The sequence below is a fragment of the Cryptosporidium hominis genome (genome assembly GCF_000006425.1).
Source record: "Cryptosporidium hominis TU502 chromosome 4 CHRO014074, whole genome shotgun sequence".
NCBI classification, from domain to species: domain Eukaryota; phylum Apicomplexa; class Conoidasida; order Eucoccidiorida; family Cryptosporidiidae; genus Cryptosporidium; species Cryptosporidium hominis.
The window spans coordinates 1-9,453 of NW_667178.1; the positions used below are offsets into that span (position 1 = coordinate 1).

A 9,453-nucleotide genomic window follows, 5' to 3' on the forward strand; every position below is an offset into this window, starting at 1 on the left:
TTAATAAGAATTAAATATTAATAAATATATGTGTGACAAATTCTTGAATCCTCAAATAAATGAATATGATTAAAAGAGTATTTATTATTGATTTTTAATAATTAATAATATTATAATTATAAAGAATATTTCTTGCTTTATCTGACAATTAATTAAAATAATTCCATTTGGCGCGTAAAATTAGCATGGGAAATTTTTTTTTTTTTTAACTTGTTCATTCTTTAATTTACAGTAAATGAATGGTTTCAATAATTAGAAGAAAATAATATTTTTTTTTAAATAATTACCATATTTATTATTGGAATATTTTTCTTCTAAATGACCAATTTAAACAATAAAAAACTGAATAATAATGATATAAATTCGGAATTGAAAATATACTCCCAAAGGAATGTACAACAATGTGCAGAATCATTCTTGAGAGTTGAAGAAAATAATAACAATAGTATTGAATTAATTAATACATATAGATTTTTAAACAACCATATTCCACAAGATTTTCCAAAATCAAGAATATTTAATTTTGATAATAAAAACATTTCGGAAACAAATAATTACCATATTAGAAGAAAATCAAGTAATTCTGGAGTAAAGAATAAACAGAATAATAATGAATCAATAACTGAAATTATTAACCATAAACTTCAAGACCATTTTGAAAGTATTAATCATTTTGAAAAGATAAAATTCTTGATTTCAAGTAATTATGCTTTTGAAAATATCCGAAAATTGAATATTCTTCCTCCAATTAGAATTTATGAGCTTTGGAAAGGGACTCCAATGGATATTAGACAGATTTTATTTAATGCAATTTCCATAATTTTAACAAATCGTATAAAAATTTGGTCCAATATTGATGTAAAACAAAAAGATTACTTTATTATATGGGGCTGTAATTATTTAAGCCAAATAAGTACTTATTTATCAATACCAGAAATAATAACAGAACAAATGATAAAAATATACTATTTAAATATTGATGATCCAAATATTGAGAATTTTCCAGATATTAGACCATTAAAAAATACTTTGATAGAGTATTGTAAAAATGAATTACAACCAAAACTTGATATTTTATTTAATGAATATAGTTGTAATAATAATAGTATTAATAATAATGTAAGATCCAAAAATATTATGAAGCAAAATAGGGATTTAAATGCTGAAACTTTTTTACTGATCAGAAATAATAGTGCATTTGAAGTTTCATATAATAATTATGAACAGAATACTCATACACATCCAAGAGCAAGTTCATTAAATAATAGAATATCTTCGAAAATATTAAATTTACCATTGAATTTCCCAAATGCTTTTGATAATAATTTGAAGATATTTAATAATAGCAATACTCATTCCAGTAATAATTGTAATGTTAATGCAAAATCAAATTGCCAAAGAAGAAAAACTTGGCATTCAGGCATTAATAATCTGGAATATATATTAGATGAACAATCACCAAGCTCATTTTTAATAATAATATTATCATTATTAAGACTTCATGCAATTGATGGAATATTAAATTCACGTACTTTATCAATTCTCCAAGAAATTTATCTTTTGTTGAATTATAATAATGAATATTTTAAATCATCACTTTTAATTTTTGATTCTCTCCAAATGTTAACTTTTAATGATATTAAAAAGAGTGAACTTAAATGCGATACCAAAAATCTTGAAAAAGGTTGGAATAAATCAATGAGATATTTAAAAGTTGCTGGTGCTACTATTTTGGGCGGTGTTGTATTGGCAACAGCTACAACAATTGCAGCACCTGGTATTCTTGCAGGATTGGGCACATTAGGATTAGCTTTTCCTGGAATTCTTGGAACGGCCATGACTGCTGGAACAAGTGCAGCCACAATGTCAGCAGTTGCTGGTGTAGGAGGTGCAGGTCTTTCAGGATGGAAAATGAGTAGAAGAGAATCTCCATTACAAATTTTTAACTTTCATCAAGTTGGTGAAAATCCGGATAAATCTGGTCTTCTTCCTATTTTAATTGGTATTAGCGGTTGGCTTAGAAATAATGATGATATATTTATTCCTTGGAAAATTGCTTTTAATGGAATTGAATGGATGGAAAGTTATACTGTAGAATTTGAACCTGAAGTGTTATCAAAGTTAGGTAATTCCATAGCAATAACAATGTCACAAGATCTTGCCATTTTTGCAGGAAAAGCTATTTTGCTTCAAACAGTGGTTGGCACTTTAACAGCAGCTTTATCCTGGCCTATAACAATTATGCAATATGCTGCAACTCTCGATAATACTTGGGCAGTTTCAAGACAAAAAACTGAGCAGGCTGCTATAATTCTTGCTGATGTTTTATGTTCAATTGAAACTACAGGTGATAGACCTATTAAACTTGTTGGTTATAGTATGGGTGCTAGACTTATATATTTAACATTACAAATTATGTATGATCGTAAACAATTCAATAAAATTCAAGATGTTGTATTGTTAGGATTACCTTCATCTTTAAATACCAAGAAATGGATTAAAGCTAGATCTGTTGTTTCAAATCGAATGATTAATGTATTTTCAAGGTCTGACTGGGTTCTTGCATTTTTTTATAGATATATGCAGTGGGGATTCCATGTCGCAGGAATTTCACCCATAAATGTTTCTGGTGTTGAAAATTATGATGTTACGGGAATGATTACCTCGCATGATCAATATCCTGATAAAATTCGTGAAATTTTATATTATGTTAACTTTTTTTAGTTGATAAATAACATAAATATATATTTATTTTATGTAGTACTTTTTTTTTTTAAATTTTGACAATGCGCAGTAATTACATGCATATGCATGCGATTACTCCGGTACATAATTCATTTGTGTCAAAATTGACACGTAATTATTGTCCACATTAACAATAAAATATATTTATAAGGAAATAAAATAATATATACAGGCACAGAAATAATTTAATTTTTTTTTCGAATAAATATTGATTTTTTAGTACAATTTGAATTAAATATAAGATTTCGTAAATTAAATAAAATTATTAAAAAAAAAAAAAACAGTTCAATGTAGTGTTAATAATAAAGTTTTAAAAAATAATAATTTTTTTGTTTAATAAGGAATTAAAAAAAAAGGAATAATCATTAATTACCAACAAATTAAATGGAAAAGACAATTACTAACATTTATGGAGAAAAATATAGTAAAAATAATAATTTGGACTCAAATTTAATGAGATATGGTAAAAAAGAATTATTAAATAGTAGCGAAATAATTAGTTTACCTAAAAATGAAAGAAAGTTAAAATGTGAAGATTTTTCATTAAATAAAATTGTAAAAAATTTAAATCATGAAGAATTAATAGAAGAATTAATGATTGATTTATCTTCTTTATTAGTGAAGCTAAAAAATAGTTTGGAAGAATATCAAGCAGAAAATTGTGCTATTAATATAAAGAAAAATGTAATAGATTTGGTTAGAGTATGCATATCAGTTGGATTAAGAGTAGGTGCAATATTAGAAGAGAAATGCAAGCTTTTAGGTGAAGATTGTACAGTTTTGAGTAAATATTCGTTAAGTTACAACTGGTTTATTTATTGGAATGATAATTTTCCAAAGAGCACCGGTATTTCAAATGATATACAAGAATTTAATGAAATAGAAATGGATAATATTATTTCTCAAAATAAAAATAATATTGAAGAATATCATGTATGTACAGTAAATTGTGTAAAACATGAAAAATTTATTAGTGATTTTAAAATGTTAAGTAAAATAGCAAATAATTTATTCAATCAAGCATTTATTATGAGTATTTGGAATACAAAAAATGATAATTTTATTGAAATTGAGTATTTTAATATTAACAATAATGTTACATCTATTCTAGAAAATGATATTTATTATGCTGATAATCAAGACAATGATCAAATATTAAATGATAATAAATTAATTAATACCAATTTTGAAAAAAAATCCAATATTGATCATCATTATTCTCAAAATCAAAATTCTTATAAATTATCTATTGATGAAAACGAATTGAATGTTGATGAAATAGATTACGATGAAGAAATCAGTGACAATTTAAGTAATAATGCCAATTATATTTTATTGCCAGAAGTAATTGTATGCCCATCATCAATACATGATTTTAATTCGAACAAATCAATATTAGAAGTTAACCATAGTAATAGTAATAGTTGCCAATTTTCAGAAATTCAATTTGGTTTGATAAATCAATCACGAAGAGCTTCTATTGTTATGGAAAATATTGATATTGAATCTCTTATAGAATGTAAAAACAAGGTTACAAATATTAAGCACTCTATGATTAAAATACGAGAAGTTCAAACTGAAATTTATAAATTAATTATTGAAAGTACTGGAGAAATAGATTATCTAGAAGAACAATCAGCTTTAGCTCAAATTAACACAGCACAAGGTGCATCATCTGTTGCAAAAGGAAGTAAATCAAAAGCTAATTGGTGGCCATTTCATGGTTCTACTGCTGGACTAGTTTGTGGAGGTGCTGCTGGATTAATTTTAGGTCCTATTGGAGTGAGTTTTGGTGCAGCAATTGGTGGTGCTTTAGGTTTAACTTTTGGTAATATGATCAAAAATCATTGTCATGAAAAAATGGACGATATTATTAAAGAATGTGAAGCAAGAACAACAAAAAAAAAAAATCATATAAATTCAAACCAAATAAAAAATAATGAACAAATAATGCCAAACATTAATTTTATAAGAGAAAATCAAACTTATTTTAAAACTATTATTAACAAAAAAATGGATGAAAAATATCAATTATTATTTGAAGTAAAAGATAATAATAAATCTAATCATAACCATTTAATAAGTGATAGTAATTCAATAATTGAAGAAAAATATGATAAATATATATCAAAAGCAACTTTGAGTGACATACTAGAAAACGTTGATATTATACCATAAATTAATATTATCTTTATATTAATAAAACTTAATAATTTAATTAAAAAAAAAAAGGAAAAATATAGCAATTTTTTTCGCCATATACAAATTTATTACATGTAAAAATTTGACATAATAAATGCAAAGGCGGGAATGTGGGGAATGCGAGTAATGCAAAAATAATTATTGGATTTTTAAAGTGGGAGATAATAAAAAAAAAAAAAAAAAAGAAAATTTAGCATACAAGAAGAAATAAAAAAAAAAGTAAATAATTTATTAATATTTTAAAATATCAAAAATTAGTACGGTAAAATAGAAATTAGATATTTATGAGATTAATAATCAATATATACATTTTTTTTTTCTAACTTAGTAATAAATTAATTTGAAATGTTAAAGATAGTCAATAATAATTAATATTTGATAGTTATCGCTCGATATAATGTTTTAGATATAATTATAGAAATAATTAGTTTGATACATATAAGTTTCTATTTAAGATTTGTAAGTGGACAAAAATATATGGATTAATATTTTAGCATTTAAATATGTATCTTTGATATTGAGTAGAAATAGATACAAAATAAAATCCATATTATCCAAGACTGAAATCGTTCTAAATAACTTTAGAAAATTTATTTTGTATGCAATTATTATTGAAAATAATAAAATACAAAAGAAACAAAATCAATAAATAAATAAATAAATATATATATATATATATATATTTATTTATATATATATTTAAAAATATTAATTATAAATTTTAAACATTAAGCTGATTAAAAATATATATTTTTATAGTATTAGAACAATACAGAAAAGATGAATAATAAAATATTTTCTTTAATTTTCCTTTTCTTTAATATTTTGAATTTATTAAATGGAGAAGAAATTGATAGCAAAAGTTTTCAATTATCAGACTTAAGCCTTCCTAATATGGAAGCAGAGAGCATGAATTTTGGGATTGATGGAATGAGTTTTAATGATGGAATTTATGAGGAAAATGGAGATAAAATGAGTATTGGTGGTACGAATATTGATGGATCTAGTATTGGAGGTATCAGTATTGGTGGTACTAGTGTTGGAGGATCCAGTGCTGGTGGTACAAGCATTGGTGGTACGAGCATTGGTGGTACTAGTGTTGGTGGTACTAGTGTTGGTGGTACTAGTGTTGGTGGTACTAGTGTTGGAGGGTCTGATCTCGAGGAAACCAGTCAAGGCTTTGGGAGCGATACATCCATTGATTTTGAAGATGGTGACTATGGAAAAACATCCGGATTTGAAACTTCATCAGACGAACAAAGAAAAGATTCAACATCCGTACAAGATTCATCAAGTAATCTTTCAATTGGAGGGAATCAAGAAGGGGATGTCGTCTCAGATGATTCTGGTTTTACTGAAAAAAATCAAGATGATGAACCCAACAATTCAAACGCGAATGGTGTTTCTTCAAATGAAAACCAAGATGACCCAAAAGATAAAATAGTAACATATGGCTTTGGAGGAGGTCCTGTTGCACCACCTGCATCAACAACAACTTTATCTCCAGTCACAACACAATCAACTGATGCAACATCGAGCAGTGACGCAACATCGAGCACTGATGCAACTCAGACAACCGTAGTAACAGATCCGCCAACAACAGCTACAAGCCCAACAACAACTACAAGCCCAACAACGACAACAACAACAACAGAAACAACAACAGAAACAACAACAGAAGCAACAACAACAGAAGCAACAACAACAAAAACAAGTCCTCCAACCACTACACCAACCACTATGCCAACTACTGCACAAACAAGTACTCAACAGACTACTGCGCCATCAACAGTTTCTACTGAATTAACTACAACTACGGCCGCAGCTACAACTAAAAGTTCGGTCGATCCAGGAGTAGTAGCTGGAGCAGTAGTGGGAAGTCTTGCAGGTTTAGGGTTATTAGGAGGATTGGGATATGGATTTAAAAGGAAGAAAACTAGAGGAGGAGATTTAACAGGTGATAATATTGGAATGAGCAAATTAAGAGGCACGGATGGAACATTTAAAACTATTGATGTTACTGATGGCGTTCAAAATCAAATTCAAACTTTTGGAGGTCTAGGCTATGGACAAAGAGGACCACAAAAAGCTTCTGACTCTCCATTTGTAATTTCTGGTAGTGGTAGTGGTGGTGGTGGTGGTGGTGGTGAAGGTCAATTACCGGAATACGCTGTAAGAGGAGTCGATAATTATGCTGACGGATTTTCATTTTTTGAAGATTAATTGTAATCTATTGTATCAGAGAACAGCTTAATTTCATTATGTTGTGGATTAATGTTAGTATTACAGTTAATACAAACTTTTTGATGTTTATTTTGAACGTTACTTTCTCCAATTTTAGTTAAATTGGAACTTTTTAAATAAGAAGAAGAATATGCAATAATATGTTGACAGCATTTATTATATGAAGCTTTGGTATAGTAATCCAGATTTTTGTTAGTTACTGGACATATTAAGCAATTTAATATGTTGTTAAATTTGTTCTAAAGATTATTATTGTACATTTCATAAATTAAATATTAATTAATTGAAATGTTAAGAGTAAAAAAAAAATAATAAAGATGATGAAAGTAATCGAGATGAATATTACTTACTTTAACTTGGAATACATCTGAAAGCTTTTTAATGTGTGGAGCTGTTTTGGATTTACTAAGTAATTTATTAATAATGGCTTCTTTGTTATAAAGAAATCCCTTGTTACATATTACCACTGGGGGATTTAATGGCTCCTGAAAAAAGTAATAGTTAGTTTATTCGAAAAAAAAAAGGAAATAATTACTTAATGTGAAGGTTTGTATCATTTGGAATCTCATAATATATATTTAAATATGTTGAGAATACCAAAGAAAACAAAGAAATAGTTTTGTAAAAAAAGTGCAATGGAATGACAAACTTACGTTAGTTAGATAGCATTTTGTCCATCTTTCATGCATTTTAAGTTTTGTTGAATTTTCTTCATTTGTTAATTTTACTTGTGCATTTGGCATGTAACCCATTCCACCCAAATTTCTCTTAAATCCATAACCCTTAGTTTTGACAACATCTGCTCTTTTTGGAATACTACCTCCATCTCCACCCATATTATTTTCTACACATTCCAAAATTTTGATAAGAATAAAAAGTATAAGAGGCAGATATAGCTTAAGCAAGTGAAAAAATTTATAGGATAATTGATTACAAGCCCTTAAGAGTGTCCCTTTCTTTATATATTGTTATCTTCTCTTTGCTATTTTAATTTCAAATAAATTATGCAATAATCTATATTTACCATTTGTAATTGGCGCCAAAAGTCTCGAAGTGTAATTAATATATAAATAATTGTTATTTATTAATATTAGTATTATTAAATAAATTGGGGAATAATAAATTAAAATAAGGAGAAAAAAAAAGTAAAAATCAAAAGGAGGAAAAAAGATGAAATTTATTAAATAATATAGGACTTTAGCTATAATAAGAAGATTAAGGACGAAAATTGAAGTGTATTTGAAGCTAAATATACGGCTAAACACTAATATATAGATGAGGTTGAGGATTTCAAGTTGTTTATAAAAAGTTAATTTACATTGAATTGAAAATAAAATAAGTTTTGTCGTTTTATTTTATTGTTTATTTATTATTATTAAAAAAATTGATTAATATTACGAATATTGTTATTAGATGGCAGGAAATGATTCAACAAGAGGAGACAATGCTACTTTATGGAGTATTGTAATCAAAACAGCTTATAGAAAGAGGAGATCAAAAAGAAAACAAAATGAACAGAATAGCGAAAAAGATGGATTGAATTTGAATGGTAGTAATAATAGTACCAGTATAACAGAAAATGATAGCTTTGGCGACAGGTATTCAAATGATAATACTTTTTTTTCAAGTAATCAATTAGGTTTAGGAATTTCAGATACTAAGAATAATGGAAGTGACTTATTAAATTACTTATTGGATGGAAATTCTGGACAAGAAAACAAAAGGTTGGAGGATAAGAATAAAACTTCAAATTTATTTGAGAGAATTAATGGTGAAAATAATTCAAATAATAGTTTTTTGAGTGAGTTATTTTCAATGGATAAATTGAATGGTGATGGTAATTCAAAATTATCAATAGATTGTAAAGGAGATATAATTTTAGAAGAAAATTCATTAAACAATAGTTCTGGAAAACAAATGGACTGGCTTGGACTAATGGAGGGAAGAGTATATATTAATGAGAATATGGCTGGTACATCTTTACAACCATATTCTGGTGCTTATAAAAGAACAAAGGGTAAAAGATGGTCAACAGAACAAACTAATAAATTTTATGATGCTTTATCACTATTTGGTACAGATTTAATGCTGGTAAAATCAGTCTTTCCAGAATTTACCGATAAACAGATTCACGATAAATTTAAAGCAGAAGAGAAGAAGAATAAGGAGAGAATGGATGATATATTAATTAATAATAAGAAAAAATTAACTAAAGAAGATGTTTTAAGGTTTAAACAAAAATATAAGTAATTAACTAGAAAA

General features: G+C 26.6%; 5 protein-coding genes across 5 annotated transcripts; 4 read left to right on the plus strand and 1 right to left on the minus strand.

Moving 5' to 3' along the window:
* Positions 1 to 318: 318 nt before the first annotated feature.
* On the plus strand, positions 319 to 2,724 carry Chro.40151 (hypothetical protein). Its single annotated transcript, XM_661007.1, has 1 exon — positions 319 to 2,724. One exon carries the CDS (start codon positions 319 to 321, stop codon positions 2,722 to 2,724), a length of 2,406 nt encoding a protein of 801 aa, XP_666099.1.
* Positions 2,725 to 3,129: 405 nt separating this feature from the next.
* Chro.40150 (hypothetical protein) lies at positions 3,130 to 4,923 on the plus strand. Its single annotated transcript, XM_661008.1, has 1 exon — positions 3,130 to 4,923. The coding sequence occupies one exon, from the start codon at positions 3,130 to 3,132 to the stop codon at positions 4,921 to 4,923; it is 1,794 nt and encodes a 597-aa protein (XP_666100.1).
* Positions 4,924 to 5,727: 804 nt separating this feature from the next.
* Positions 5,728 to 7,170, plus strand: Chro.40149 (hypothetical protein). Its single annotated transcript, XM_661009.1, has 1 exon — positions 5,728 to 7,170. One exon carries the CDS (start codon positions 5,728 to 5,730, stop codon positions 7,168 to 7,170), a length of 1,443 nt encoding a protein of 480 aa, XP_666101.1.
* A 599-nt stretch (positions 7,171 to 7,769) lies between these two features.
* On the minus strand, positions 7,770 to 8,027 carry Chro.40148 (hypothetical protein). The annotated part of the gene is made up of 1 exon (XM_661010.1): positions 7,770 to 8,027. The coding sequence occupies one exon, from the start codon at positions 8,025 to 8,027 to the stop codon at positions 7,770 to 7,772; it is 258 nt and encodes an 85-aa protein (XP_666102.1).
* A 577-nt stretch (positions 8,028 to 8,604) lies between these two features.
* On the plus strand, positions 8,605 to 9,441 carry Chro.40147 (hypothetical protein). Its single annotated transcript, XM_661011.1, has 1 exon — positions 8,605 to 9,441. The coding sequence occupies one exon, from the start codon at positions 8,605 to 8,607 to the stop codon at positions 9,439 to 9,441; it is 837 nt and encodes a 278-aa protein (XP_666103.1).
* Positions 9,442 to 9,453: the final 12 nt, after the last annotated feature.